Below are 16,436 nucleotides of genomic sequence, written 5' to 3'. Positions count from 1 at the left end.
TAAAAATAAAATTTGCTAAGAAATTTCCTTACAAGTGATTACAGTGGGCGGGATGTTAGAGATGCCTCATGGTGTCACTTAAAGGACCATAGGATCTGACTTACCTGTTTAGCCCATCCCCCGACATGTCACTGACTTCAACAAATAGACTTCAGAGACAGACACATAGGTGGCACCTGTTCCACACTCTTGTAAATTGACTGTTGGATGTCACAAGTATTGTGAGAGAAAAAAGCCCTTCTGGAAATATCAGCTTCATGCATCAATGTAAAGCTCTTTAAAGATATGTGAAGGAGGGTGGGTGGGTGAAGAACAACATTTCTAATAAAGTTATAATCACAATGGTGTGAAGGGAAACATCACTCCCATTCTTCAGAGGACGATTTCTGATTCAGCTGAAGTGCTAAGAAGGCAAGCCACAGGGCACATTCTCTTTGTGTAAGAAGAAAGCAGCCAAGGGTTGATTCCATCGATATGGGTTAAAAAGAAAAGTAACTTTTGTAGTTTTGATAGGAAATAGCTGGAGGGAATTTTGCTAAATGATAAGGTTGGAAGGCACCAAAGGATCAACTAGTTCAACCCACTGCAGTAAAATAATTATTCATGCATTAACTGAAAACCAGACTACTCAGGAACCTCCAGATTATGATATCCTATACAAAAGGTTAAGAACATAGAACAAAACTTTCCACTTGTTTAAATCCCTTTCCTTTCTCAAGAAGGCTACAGTAAATATATCAGCACAATTTACCTGTGCTACAATATTTACTTGAATTAAGAACTGACTCTGCCACACCTGCATATTAGCAAACACAACAAATCTTCACAGATAGAATGGAGCAGTGCAGAGTTACGCTGTCACCATCCAACCCATTCCTTATGCCTAGACATTCTGGAAAATGGGAAAACACATACAGGTTGAGTCTCATTATTCTGAGGGTTTCTTTCCAGAATTCACATGGATGGCAAAAATCACACTAAAGCAAATCCATTTAAAAAACAATGTCCCATTGCTAGGCGATTTAAAAACAGCCTTGCTGACCTTTTTTAATGCACACAGAGGCAATCAGCCTCTCTCCAGGCGCTTAAGAAAGGCTTTGCTCCCAGGTAGCAACTCCTTCCTTCCCCAGAGCCCAGCACAGGGAAAGAATGGAGATGATAATGACCTGCATTCTTTTCATGTGCTCAGGGGGGAGGTAGAGGTAGCTTGCCTGGGAGTGAAGCTGTTCTAAGTGCCTGGAGAGAGAATGATTGATGGACTGTCTACCAGCTGCTCTGTCCCCCATTAAGGAGGCTATTGTTAAACACTGTCACGGGGTGGGGCAAGTGCCTTTCTCCTTAAAATGGATTAAGTTGGTTGTTGGCTACCCAGGTGTAGTGTATTAGTAATTTAGAGAATGAAACCTGGGCGTGGGTGCCTGAAAAGACCAGCTACACAGCAGGAGGAAGGGAGCTGGGGGTTTACAGTTTTTACACTGGAAGAAATGCTGAGAGACTTGTAGTGGTAATTTTAGCCTCTTTTAGCTTATGATCTTTTCTTGTTTTTAGCTACTGTAATGCATGTAAATATGTTTTTTGGAGCAATTTGAAGCTCCCTTAAAGTTATAATAAAAATCTGTTACATGAAAATTGAGTTCAATAATTAACCAAGGACATGTATGTTAATAAGACCTGATGCTTGAAGTAAGCAAATAAAAAACATTGCCCTTGGGGCTTGGTGGAGGGTGTTGTAGGTGGAGGAGGGTTAAATCTTGGTTGACCTGGGAATCTCCTCTGGTCCTTCCCTACCCCAAGGGTGATGTTTGTCACAAACACCTTTCTTCCTTTAATTTAAAGGGCCCTTCTCATCCTGTTGGGATAAAATTGCAGGTGAAAAATTTGTGGATAATTAGGTTATACCTGTAGTTGCTTATCTGTAGGTGTATCACATATCCCACTTTCTTCAGGGAACCATACTAAATTTGCTCCTTTACAGCACACAGGAAAATCTACCTACAGTTTTCTAGATCTTGAACAAAAGAGAGATGTATTCAAGAAAACACTGAATGATGAGATCAAAAACAGCAGATAAGTACATTATGGAACACTAACACAGTATTTTGATTTTTTAGACAGAGTGGTGAAGGGCTCAGAGACTGCAAGAAGTCAGTTGTGGTTTGTTTTATTTGTTTGCCTCATGGGTTTTTCATGCATGCATTTTCTTTTACTCTTTGAGAATGTATGTCAGCTCTTGTTGAAGCTTGTCAGCACCTGTCTCTGTGAGTCTAGCTTCCACTAAGCCAATGCGTGCTTGCAGTCCTTCACTGCTGTGTCAAGCATACACATCAGGTAAACTGTTATCTATACGTACAATGGAAGCAATGGCTCAAGAAAGAGATTTGAGGGTCTTAATAAAAAGCTCAGTAGAAGTGTGAAGTCAATGTGCTGCTGTACTGGGAAAGTTATGTGCATTGTTAGGGATTTATTTTGGAAAGGGACTGGGGACTGATTCTGAATGCAAGAAGGTGCAGAGAAGAGCAACAAAAAGGACGTGGATACTATTCTTAATGAAAATGACCGGAATTCTTAGGGTTTTATGGCTTAGGAAAACAGGAGGAAAATCTAAAAAGATTTATAAAAACCTGAACGCTTGAAGGATGATACATAGGGGGAACATAGTTTACAAGCTGAGAATAATTGGATTCTTCCATTAAACTGGACAGATTGCCGTTTTTCTGAATGCTAGTTTCATAGCTACAGGTGTCAACATATCCTCCTCACTAGTCATTTTCTGAAGACCGTATGATGAGTACAAGTGACTTTTTTACTAGACAAGACGAGGAGGATAGGTACATACTGTCTGAACTTCTTAATGACATTAGACAGAATCACTGCAGATACAACTAGAGATTAACTGGTCTCCATGTGATGACTGTTTGTTTCAGAATAACCTAGGGTTGAGTTAACTTTCATTAGACAAAATGCCAAACCAGGGTAAAGACAGGCAGGGTGATTTTGTGAGTGAGAAGGGAGGGGCTGGGGAGGAAGCATGCACTCTCACAGTTCCAATACCCTAATTCTAGGCTATGGGAAGATAGCTTTATATATGTCTCTAATTCATGTACACAGGACTGAAGAGAATTTGATAGCAGCTTGAAGTGCACTGCTATCAAAAATAAGTGGAATGTATATGCTGCTTCTCCTGACCTCCAGATTGTTGCCTTTTGCTAAAAGTTTAGCTAACAAACCTTGTTCAGGTATTTGAATTAACCGTATTCCTAAAATTATGACTGTAAAAAAATGATTGGAACTGTTAATAATAATTGATAATATAGGACAGCATTAAGTACAATCCCTATCTTTAATAAGCCTAGGATCCTGTGATTTTATTAACAACCCAACCCAGTTCAGTTCCTCTGGTAACAGATCTTGCATAAGTCATGTTATGTGCTGTGAAAGATGAACTGCTGTCATGTGCTCCAGACTTGCCAATGCAACCAACCGGAGGCTCCATGTGCATGCCAGTGGGTCCTAGACGCCCATGGATGCAGGGCATCTAGGTAGCGGCAGGATGGCAGACAGGGCAGTTCAGAGGAGGATCAAGGCAATATCAGGCCATGCAGGGACAGTTTGAGGGAATTTCAGGGGAAAGATTGTGGTGGCAGCAGTGCACGCTGAGATCCTATTACCACTTCCTGATCCCAATGCATTCCTTGACTCTCCTTGGATTTACACCAGCAAAAGAGCTGGTGTAGGTCCAAGGAGACCCATTGACAGCCATGCGGTCTCAGTAAAAAAGAGAAACCTAAGAGATAAGAAAAAAATAGTGTTAATTCTCCTGGGCTGTCTAGTTCCCCACCAGCACTGCATGCCGCACATGTTATGGCAGTGCAGCTACATAATATAAACTGGTGGGGGATTGAATTGGGTGGTAAGATACATAATGCAAGCAGACACAGACACAGACACACAAGTGTCACTTAAATGCTTAAGTAATTCCACAGCAAAATACATTACTTTTTCTTCCAATTCCAGAACATAACTCTGGCAATGTTTATTTACCAAATGGTTAGGCTAACGTTTAAAATAATCAATAAAAGTCACTATTAAATTTCAATCTAATAATACGTGAATTTGGTATGACTTACCAAGGCAGTAAAAGATTAACAGTGCCTGCTGCAGAGCACAATTTAATATAATTTCAAGCTTTCAATGATCATGGGCAGCTTTAATAAGTGTATCAAAGAATAAGACTAGATTTATAGACAATCAATAGCATGCCACTCTATTGCACAGCATAATGCTAGATTCTTATTGCCCACTGTGAGACATTTGGGAAACAGTGGTGATTTCAAAAATAACCAATGCCACTGTTCACTGCAACCAAATATTCTTATAAGAGAACAGAAAAAGTTACCATGAACCCTGGCACTAGTGACAGCTATTTTAACACACTTGCTTAGAATCTAAGCAGGAATGGGACACAATCTCCTAGAACCTGAAGGGGTACACCAGATGCCTCCCCCTTTACCTGGTGGTGCTCTAGTTCAGTGGTCTTCAACCTTTTTCATCCCTGGAAGTTGCCGTGACCCAACTAGGGTCCCAACCCCAAGGTTGAAGAATACTGTATTAGAGTTTGGAAAGGGACAGGGAGATATCTAAACCCCTGCTAATTGGGTAAGAGGCACTTTTTCAAGTGGGTGCTCCTCTTTTTAGCAGGGGGAGAGTAACTGGCCCACCTCACCCCAGCACTGTCTGTTCTAGTGGCTTCTGCTGGTATTCATTTGCATCTTTTTAGATTGTGAGCCCTTTTGGGACAGGGAGCCATTTAGTTATTTGTTTTTTTCTCTGTAAACCGCTTTGTGAACTTTTAGTTGAAAAGCGGTATATAAATACTGTTGATTGATTGATTGATTGATATCTAGAAGTCAGCCTAAATTTAGGAAACACAGAGTGTGCCTCAAATTTTTAACTGGAATTACTTAAAACATAATAGAGGGTAGAGCCTCCATTTGCCTAAAGATAACATCCGAAGGTCGTCAGTTCGAGGCCACCGGCATCGTGCGACCTTGAAGCAGCTAACAAGCTGAGCCGAGTTATTCCATCTGCTCTGAGCGTGGGAGGATGGAGGCCAGAATGTGAAACCAGATCAAGAAAGTAACACCTGAATGTTGTGGTTCTTGTAAGATAGAAAATTCTTCCAAATTGTAAAAATCCCTACGGGGATTTAATAAGCCTGTCTATGTAAACCGCCTTGAATAAAGACGAAGAAAGGCGGTATATAAATACCTGTATTATTAATAATAATAATAATAGTTCAGTTATTTTTAGAAATCTGATCAGGGATCAGCTGCTATGCTGGTTGCTTTCAGAGCTTTTATGCTCCTCTACATTCTGCTTGTATATTTGTACGTAAAGCAGATATTATAAAGGCAACAATCCATCATCAGCACCGTTTCTCATACTGGATAGTGATGCAGCCCCTGGGCTTCTCACTGCTTAGGGAAGTAGTGACCATGGAGCAAATACTTTGCACACTGGATTTATTGTAGATTTTGAGGTCCAAAGTAGAATACAATATAGAGGACATGAGCTTTGGTTCATGAACTAAGTAAAAAGAGTGAGACCTGCTGAATTTTATTAATATAGGAAAAAAACTGCAATCATTGCATATTAACCCACTGAATTTTACAATGATATTTGTGAATATTAAATTACTTCACAAACCCCAATATAAAACAGAAACAGAAAATGTGACATTAGTTGGTAGAGCTGAATCAATAGGTGGAAGGGAGAGTTCAATTACACTGTACTTTGTTAAGTGGATGGTATGCTTTTCACAGTATGCCTTTCAAATAGGAAAAGTCACAAAATAATTAGGAAGAAATGTTCAATGTTTACATCTTTAGTGTGTAATAATGTTTGACATGTAGTACTTATTAACAAATTACAGTGATTGATTTCAGCATTAGCACAAATCTTTAATTGGTAACAATTTGAAAGTCTGTAAACATAAGGTACAAGTTGACTTATATATTGTACTGTACTGAATTGTGGGTTAATCACTATATACTGACCTAAGCCAGGCCAGGACCAAATCAGAAGGTAAATGTTTTGAGTGACAAATCTGGATGTCTTTAAAACTAGATGTCTTTTAAAAGGATTGGACATATTTATGGAGGAAAAGTCCATCACAAGTTACAAGCCATGATGACTATATGCAGCCTCCGGGTTTTAGAGGTAGCTTATCTCTGAATGCCAGGAGCAAGGGAGTGTCTATTGGATACAGGGATTTTGTTGTCTTGAGTGCTCCTGGAGGCATCTAATGGGCCGTAGTGAGATACAGAAATGTAAACAAATGGACCCCTATCCAGCAGGGCTCTTCCTGTGTTCTAAAACAAACATATCAGACACTCACCTAAACAATCCAAAGCAAGATTCCAACATACTATATATAAGGTACTATGTGGTGTTAGAGGTTTACATTTCAAAGTATCATAAATTTTAGTCACTACCCATATATTCACAGAAGGTAATGACAATGTTTAACATAGTATACTAGCTCCTGAACAATCTCCTATCATAGTTTCACTCAGTTCACTTCTCATTTCGCTTAAAAGGCAGTATAGCTTTCTTATTGCACAATGTGGAATATTCAGGGCAGAACAGCATCTTACAAAGTGCTGTGGAGTGGAACTGTAGAAATGCACACTCCAAAATGTAATTCTACCATCCGGGTTGCTACAAAGTAAAAAAAAATCAATGCTGATGAGAGAAATCAATAAGGGTTATTACATAACACAGGTCTAGGATCAGTGACCAGTATGGCTGGGCCCAGATGGCATTCACCTAAGAGTTCTTAAGGAACTAAGTGTAAAGTTTCTGATCTTCTGACTAAAATATGCAACTTGTCCTTTAAATCGGCCACTGTGCCAGAGGAGCGGAGGCCAGCTCACTGCTAATGAATCAAACCCACTAATTAGCCATCATGTACTGAGTCGAACTGGACAGAAGCCAGAAGAAAAAGATCAGTCTTCTAAGAAGGACAACAGAGGAAGGACATTGCATGAGTGTCCTCCTGCACAACAGTGATGGCGCAAGGTCTGAAAGGTGGGGGAGCCTTCCAACGATACTCTGTGGCCCAAGGGCAAACAATAACCTGAAACTGGCCCTGAATAAGTGCAGTATGATAAAAAACATGTAAAATAATTCTAACATTCTTCCCCACTTTGTCATACTGTTAGGAGCTGTGTTCTGGATGTCATGGTTAACTATATATTAACAGCAACTGGTGATGTGAATGGAATGTATTAGAAATCATCAATTATAATGATCTAATTCTATTTCCTGCTACAAATACAACAGCAGTTTCAAGGATATTCTTTCTCTGTCACATACTCACCAAATATGTCAATAATGATAGTGAAAATAAAATTTTATATAAAAGTCTGCATTGGTTAGTCATAGCTGAAGAATGTGGCAGCCACAATTGCTGGTTCAAAGTAAATATATATTCATTAAATGTGCAATAGCTTTCCCCCCCAGTTCTTTTCTATAAGTAGGAAGCCGCCCACATAAGGATAGAGATAATGGATACAAAAGTACAAGGCATAGATCTGAGACAAAAGGAATTGAGGGGAGGGAAAAGGCAGTGTTCTTTTAAGACACTATGTCTAAAATATGGTAGAAATGGGAAACTGAGCCATATCATTTCTATAATTTGAAACTGTGATGGACAGAAAATACTTCCATCTCCCTCCACAGTAATACAGAGGTCAGCTATACCTTCTGCATGGGAAAATACTTTTAAAAAAAGTGCAGCAAATACAGTATACATCAACCATTTAAATCAGGTTTTCCATTTTAAAAAAGTTATTGATTTTAAAAGCTCTGTTAGCCAAAAGTGCATGGACTCTTTAAGATTTAGAGAATCTTAAAGGGCAACATCACAAAAAGTCAATAAAATATAATCCTTTTATGTGGTTTGTATCTTAAAAGATCCTACAACAAAATTAATATAGTATTTGACTTTTATATATTGTCTGCAAGAGGCAGACTCACAGAATATCCTAATACAAATTTTGAGAAAAATAAACACATTGCACATGACCTGATATATTTCAGCAGGAGGGAAGGAGATAACTTCACTCTAATACAAGGAAAGCCTTAAGCCACTGGTTCTCCCACTCTCAGGGAGTTTAAAAACCAAGGTAAGTTTCTGGGGGACGGGGTGGAGAGAAGCAACACGATCCCCAGGATTGACCTAGGGGCTTTTTAAAAAACATACCTGAATCTCTGCTGGCATCCAAGGGGTACGGGTAGCCCTGTGGAGCCCTCTGCAAGGCTCTCCGCATCATCATCATCATCATCATCATCATCATCATCATTATTACTGATATACAGTACTGCTTTTCAACAAAAAGTTCACAAAGCAGTTTACAGAGAAAATCAAATAACTGACACTGACAAAATGCAATCGCAACCCACTTCTTTGGTTCTTCTTGTGGCTATGTTGACATGAAATCCCTTATCAATAAATTGATAAATTTAAATTGAAAGTCACTAAAGACATTTTTTGATGAAAATGAGAATAAAAATATTTATGCCTAATGTAGCTCACTTTACATTATGCCCAAAACAATGCACAGGATGAGTTGAGTCTAATGCAATGACTCTAAATGTCCATAAAACTTATCCAGGGTTACCTTCTTTTCCAGGAGCAAAATGAACAATGGCAAACGATACTGACACATTCAAATTTCCAGGTGCAAACTATATGACAGGCAAGAAATACTAAATTAATTGGTTGGGCAAATCCCTCACCCTGCATATTTCTAGGGACCACATCCAAAGTTTTTACTAGAAAATGTCAATTCTACCTCAATTCAATTAACATCACATTTCCAAATTCCCCTTCGTCTTGTCCTACTTTTTTTTTTTTACTTTGCAACTGTTCTACTTTCTAGGATATACATCAGGAATAGAGAAAGAGGACTGTGAAAGAGAATCCACTGTGTAAATATCCACTTTTAGATGACTGTCTCACCTCCCTGATGTAAAAAAAACAATGACTAAGTGCAAGCTTGCTTCAAACACATGAGGTGCTTTAATTGGAAATGGGAGCTATTTCAGCAGAGGGTCTAGTCCTGAGTAAATACATCACCTTGTCATTTGTGGCTTCTTGACATAGAGATAGACTGAATTATGTGTGGTCCAACAAGGATGCTATATTGGGAACCCAAAGGCCTGAGAGAACACAGTGTGACACCTCCCTCAATAAAGCCCAACAAAATGAAAGATGTTATAATCCTGCAGCTTGACTTTATCATTATAACTGGTTTCAAGTAAATGTGCAGCAGGTATTGGATTTTAACTTTTTCACAATTATTAAAGGTACAGAAGCCCTGTAACATGGAATTCAGCTATCCTCTATCTTCTGCAGTTAGGAATCATTCCTTGTAAATTCAATCTAGGTAAAAAAATTAAGTTGCAATTGTTTGACTTTGCTTAAAACTAAGAAGTCAATATATTGTAAAAGAAAGCAGTTTAAAAGTTAGGTGCTGGCTTACCATTTTCACCAGGGGGTAATGATACAGTGTGTGTTGGCACAATATCAGAATTCACTTTTCCGTTTTCAAATGTGTCATTCTCAGTCTGTTGTAACTGCCAGTTGAGGCCAAACAGGTGCATTGCTGATGGTAAAGAAAACAGATCATTTAACAATTCATCATACTAATTCTTGGAGAGAAAAGAGATACAAACAACCCACAGCCAACAGCTAATAAAGTCTGAATTTTATAGAGAACAAGGAGGTTTGTATTTTAAAAGACAGCAGTACGAATTCATGTTCACACACAAGTTTAATTGTTTTAATTAATTTCTGGTTTAAAGACACCATAACTATTAGATGCTCTTTCATGGTTTGAATCAGTATCAATAAGTAGAAATGACTTCAGTAGTCACTAAAAAATAATCTCCATGACACCTCCATAATGAACAGCCACGGCTCATTAAAGCTCTATTTTCACAACAATCCAATATATATATTTCTTCTATATTATTTCCCTTGTTTCTTATGAAGACAAATCCTTTCATCTTAAGAAGAAGCTTTCCTGAAGAAAATTCCCCAAAATGTGTAACAGTTCTGTGAATTGTTATATCTACTGCATTTTAAAAGTCAATTGATATAACAAAGATGGCAGAGAACATACCAGTGCTTCCCAAACCGTTTTGCACCAGGACCCACTTTTTAAAACAACAGTCCATTGGGACCCAAATAGCTTTACTCGACAAAAAAAGAGAGAGAAAGAAATTTTTTTAAATAATAATTAATAAACATTAATTGTAAAAGAGGTCCTGTGCACCTGAGGTTGCGATAGATCTGACATATAGTATACTTGTGAAGTCATTTTGCTAGACTCTCCCTAGAAATGTGAGTTGAAGGACTGTTCCCCAAAACCTCTGCAGTCATTCCAGGGTACCCAGAAAACTGAATTGGAGAGAAAGATGTACAGTTAGGGACTTCCGAGCCAGACAAAAGGTTGAAACTGGCTTCAGACATGATCTATAGCTTGCCAATTACCAGAGAAAATCAGGAAACGTGACATTTTAATGTAGGGTTATGAAGATTACCTCATACCACAAGTTAGCATTCCAGTCACAAGAGTGGTCTCTTTATCTAGATTGCCTGCTGCTGCAATTTTCTTCTGCAAACGGGGCAAGGTTTTTTAAAAAATATATATTTCAGAAACATTTTGCGACCCACCAAAAATCAACTCGTGCTTCACTGTTGGGTTCCAACCCACAGTTTGGGAAACATTGTATTAAATGTTTCTCCTCAAGTATTGTAAGGAGCACTGTACTTGAATAATTGTCATCTAGGTTAGCCCGGTTTAGCAGCACTAGTTCGTCGAGTTTGTTGAAGTGCTGCCCCTTAAAATAAATTATTAGGCAAGCTAAGAGCTTTGGAAGAAAACCTTTAAATTATTTGCCAAGAGGCTCAGAGCCCAATCCTGAGCTCGGCGCTCCGGCTTTGTGCTGACTGCACTGTTGCAAATGTGCCATAAGGCACGTCTGCGAGGCTTACCGCCAGGCCAGCACCTGTGCTAGCCCAATGCTATCGGAGGTCTCATGGACCTCCAAGCCACAGCACAGTAAGTGGGGCTGGGGAGAAGGTGTTCCGGGGACGGGGGAGGCATGGGGACGGCGGAGAGAGGGTGGACGGGAGGCATGACAGGGAGGTGAGGAGTGGAGAGAGGGCGGGTGGGAGGCGTACCGGGGAGGGAGCAGAGAAGCAGGAGACGGGTCCAGTGAAACTCATCTATGCTACCATGGGAATGAAAAGATTTTATTATTATTTTATTAATAGTCGCTGCCTTCTCCCCACCCCCACTGCCTCCCTCCCTTTCCTTGCAAGAACTTACAGCGCTTTTCAAACTCCCAGAGAGTTTGAAAACTGAAGTCCTGTACAAAAATACCAAGAAAAAAGGTGCTTTTTGAGGGTGACATTCTGGCCCTCATTTTGGATCAATCCTAATTAAAGTTACTATTAATTAACAGTGTCAAATGATAACAGTGATCAAATACAATATTTGGGAATGCTGCCACTAGTACAAAGATCTTTTTATTGTCTGCTTCATATTTTTTGTTTTGCTTTCACAAGAGCACACATTTTCCTTTCTTAATACACAAAAAGTCTTTGTTTCAGAACTTTGATTCTAAGATTCTTTTGCACATCTTAACATTAATTCTTCCATATTCCCAACACCATTCTCCTGTCTAAATATCATTATTTCTGGAACAATGCCAGAAATTATTCCATCTTTTGAATGTACCTCACATGAAATTCCTTTTCATGAGTTGCCTACTGCTCATGTTTTATTGTTGCCTTAGTTTACTATGAGTATGCAAAATCCCTGAGGCCAAATCTACTGTCAGTTACGCTGTCTCGCTATAATGGCTTCAATGCAACAAAACAAAGATTGATTCCCACTCAGGGGGATCTAAATATTCATTACTCAAAACGTTTCAGCTAGTCTGCTTTACTACTTAGCAGGACTATAGTGTCTCGGTTACTGTGAATGTCAAAATTGGAGACTGTCGATATTGTTTTTAGCATTCTTCCAGTAAATGTGGACAACCAGTAGCGAACAATAACAATGGAGAATTATCAGCTTTTTGCAAACAATCTCTAGTTTTTGACTTCCACAGTAACATCTCCATTATTTGCTATACTCACAAGCTCCCTACTACTGTGGGGGGAAGTTTATTGCTTCGTTTTCACAGTGCTGGACAATTTAATGTCAAAAAACCTGTGTTTTTCACAGCTTATGACTGGGACTCATGGAAAAGCAGAAAGACAAAAAGTACAATCTTTTCGGTCTACTACTACTATGACCTGTTGACTATGTTCCTATGTATACATACTATATTCTTAGTTGACTTCATCTATTTTTGCCTTAGTTCTATGAAAGCTCATTCCATAGGAAATCTGTTCACTCCCATAGTAGCATAGAAGTTCCCCCCCCTTTTTTTGCTGTTACGTGTAATATGATCATTTTCTGATTTTAGGCTCACATTCAACTACAAGAAAAATAAAACAGCTGCCATTGTTGAGACGTTTGACAAGTATAAATGAATAATATGTATTTTGTCCCAAATCCAACTTCCGTTAACAGAAATATGTGTATCAGGTATGCAACAGAATGAATGCAGTTTATGCTCCTATGAAAACTCTCCAAAACTCTCACTCACTCATGTCTCTTATTAACTGATGCCTGATAATAAATATATATTGGTAACAGGATTAGATCTATCCATTAATTTGGAATTTTTCCTCAATGAAAGATCTAACATTGATTCTATAATTCCCTTTTCTGGAGAAATGTTTTCTGTTAAAAAACACATCACAAAGGAAATTACTTGGAGAGAATGGTGGAACAAGATATGTCAAAAAGATGTTATGGATGATGCAGTTAAATGTAGATATCTGCAAAGAAAATACTACAGAAAGAACATCTTAACACATATGAACACTGGTCATTTCACAGATGTTCAGAACTAATAAAATACTTTTTATGCTTGTTTGTAATTCACCAAAATGTATATATACAGTGGAATTCCCTAAAAAATACACAGGTCAGTTGTATCACACTGATCTGGATAACTTTTGATTAGCCACAAATCTGATGTACAGATGATTGAAAAGTTATTTTCAATACTTTGTGCCCATGGTGCCATAGGGTTTCCTTTCATAGCTCTCACTCCTCTCAGTGATGAACGCATTAATCTTTCAGCACAACAACTCTTAATTTTGGCAAAGTTTGTTTTCTTACAGTGGAAAAAAATGTTCCTTCATGTTGTGTGAAGGTTACCATTCTGGCCACTTAAGGGCATGAATTGCTCTGATTTACTATGTTCCTGCTTTCTGATGTTTAAATTGTCTTAACCTTAAGTCTGAACTCTGCACTTAACAGAATTTAAGTCTTTAATCTGCATATTTGGAATGATGTGATGAAAGTGACCTCTGAATGCAGATTTCTTTTCTTTTTTAAAAAAAACCTCTTATATTTGCAAAAATTCTAAAAAAAAAATACAGGAGTTAAAAGAGCTTTGTGTGGTCTAGCTAAACCACAAGGTCACCACAGTGCTAAGTACACAAACACAGATAAGTTTTGCAATGACAGAATGAAACAGATGCGACATAAATCCACTCTTTTCATATTCCCCATTTCTTTTCAAATATTTTGGTCAATGTCAACACAACGTAATCCAGGTTGCTTCTCTTTAGGCATCTATAGAGATTTTGTGTATGTGTAAACATTTTCTTTATTTCTTTTTCCCCTGAAAAGCAGTCTCTTCCCCACTGCAAACTGGTTTTAGAAATAAAATTTCCTTCCACAATAGCTTGCCATGAAGAGAGGTTTGCTGTTCATACAAAGTAGTTAAGAGGCCCATCAGAGGCACAAAACTGGTTTTATGTTGGTTTGGAGGTCTGTCATAATTTAATCCTTTTAAAAAAATGAAACAAATAAAGAAGAACCTATGCTACCTGTGTAAGGCTACAAGGAAAATAGTGAATGTTTTGTATGATACATAGCCCATTTACCTATCGTTGACCCAGAAATATAACATCTAATACATAGATTTACAGAGCCAAGCAAAACAAGATCAAATTAATGTAATGTTCAACCGTTACACTGAGTGAGGCTTTTTATCATTTATAGTGAAACACTTGCTCTCCATATTTCAATTCAGGAATGTGTTGGGGGAGGGAGGAACCCAACCCTTTAATATTCCATATTAAGTATGAGAGAATAACAGCAAATATTCCAGAAGTGAAACATATGCTAATAATGGTATGATTTCATAAGAACTTTTTGAATACTATCAGATCTGGAGCATAAGATGAAAGCATCCACGTGTAAAGACTGCAATTGTGTTATCTGGACTCCCCACAGAGCTAAACTATTATTAGAATGACATATTTTTCCACAAATTAGATTTTGTTTTCAATGTCCTGCTGATTTCATAAGTAAGTTGACTAGAATATGCAAGTACAGTTTTCTATTGGTGTTTGTAGCTCATTTGATGCTGGTATTATCATAACATTGCATTTGAAGATCAAATGCAGGTGACTGAAGTGTCTGTATCATTTGTGGAAAGCTGTTTTCATTGATAATAGCAAGGCTGGATTATTAAATTTACCTAACATAATGGCAGGTAAGTTCTATGCATAGCTATGTAAGTGTTTTCATGAAAAGTACCTGCTGTATCTCAACATTCATTTTTATTTCCTCATATTTTATTTTCCTTATAGATTGTGACAGAAACCATGTACTTGAATTGCAGCTAATTATCTAAAAAAATATTTGTCCATCAAACACCCCAAAAAAGTGTTCTAAAAATGTTCCATATTTCCACCAAGTCCCCCTCTCCTTACTCCAACAAATCACTGGAAACAAAGCTGAACTGAAAAACGTATACAAACGTTTTTGTATACGTTCAATACGTTTTTGTATACGTTCAGTTCAAAGCTGAACTGAAAAACGTATACAAACGGGCTACAGGAAACAGAAACTGGTGAAGAAGAAAAAGATCTACATCATTTTATACAAGGTACATACTGGCTTGGTTCTGGAGGTGTGTGTGGAAGTTGAAACATATATAGTTCAAAACTGACAGCTCTTGCCAGCCCAGCACTATCATGCCTGCACAAAAATACCCCCAAAACTGCTGCTCCTGTGCAACAGTCATCTGTAATTCAGAGTTGGTGTTTTGGGGTAGTACGCTCTTTTACAGGGACTTGTCCTGGCTGTTTAAATAGTTAGTATTATTGTTTTAAAGGGCATAATCAAACATAATGAGACTCCATTTCTAGATGCTTTTGGAAAACATCATGCAAATGAAACTTGTGTCTCATTAAGCTATCTGCAGAGCATAGTGCATTTTAAACAAATGAAATCTCCTTTTCCCCCTCACACACATATGTACAATCACCAAATTAACATTTCCATTGTGCTTGTACTGTGTATGATTAGAAATGTTCCACCTTCCCTTAAATAACTGGGTCTATAAATCAGAACAAAAGGCCTTCATATTTTTTAATTTAGATTTTTTAAGAATTGAATGATATATGAAGATCATGACAGCGTTCATCTTGAATAAGTAGTCAAAAGGTGAACTCCCCCAAAAAGATGTGCAATGCACAATGTCTGACTTACATACTAATGAAAGAAACAGTGGTTGCATTAAATTATGTGTAAAGCTGCTATGAAAACTTACACCAACTTGGTTCATATAAATCTATGAAGTCTGTTCACTTGTCTGTTTCGAATGGAAGAAGCTCTCCAAAATCTCCCTAACAGTCTTTTGCCCACCTTATGACCTGAGATCTGTTTTCTTAACACTAGAGTTGGCAGCAACTGAACACAGAACCTTCTGCAGACAAAGCATATATTCGACCATTGAACTATGACTAGTCCTGGTGCCACCTTGCTGGGGAATCTGGCACTAGTCCTGGTGCCACCTTGCTGGACCTGTGCATTGGGCACTATCACTGACACAGGTACTTAGGTTTCAGGCACCAACCCCTGCCATTTGGGCCAGTGGACACTCCTCAGACACCAGCACAATATTGGAAAAAACACTGTGCCAATATAACTCAGATGCCAGCACAACTCTGCCGACAAAGAGACCAAAACAGAGAGGAGCTGAATGTAGTTGTTGGTCTGTAGCACTAATCTTTCACAGCTTAAATGAATGGTGCTAAAACACAACTCTTTGTGTTCGTGCACTATATGCTTACACAGAAGTATCTACTGACTTGTTCTGTGAGGGGAAAAAAAAACATCTGCAGATCTACTCATTTGCACAAAAGCTCAATGAGCTTGAATTCACCACACTACTCCTCACATGGAGCTGTTAAAACGATTTGCTTTGTATGGTACTATTTCACA

General features: G+C 38.2%; 1 protein-coding gene across 8 annotated transcripts in view; it reads right to left on the bottom strand.

The window, feature by feature from the left end:
* Nucleotides 1–16,436, bottom strand: part of TENM3 (teneurin transmembrane protein 3) — a 398,700-nt gene that overhangs the window by 137,374 nt on the left and 244,890 nt on the right. For all 8 annotated transcript variants that reach the window (XM_066632787.1, XM_066632788.1, XM_066632790.1 and 5 more), the window contains one exon: nt 9,549–9,671. In XM_066632787.1, the coding sequence (XP_066488884.1) occupies nt 9,549–9,671 (123 nt within the window). The remainder of the gene's footprint in view (nt 1–9,548; nt 9,672–16,436) is intronic.

This window comes from Tiliqua scincoides, chromosome 6 (genome assembly GCF_035046505.1).
Source record: "Tiliqua scincoides isolate rTilSci1 chromosome 6, rTilSci1.hap2, whole genome shotgun sequence".
NCBI classification, from domain to species: Eukaryota; Metazoa; Chordata; class Lepidosauria; order Squamata; family Scincidae; genus Tiliqua; species Tiliqua scincoides.
The sequence above is the reverse complement of the archived record's forward strand: the minus strand, read 5'-3'. Positions and strand labels throughout refer to the sequence as shown.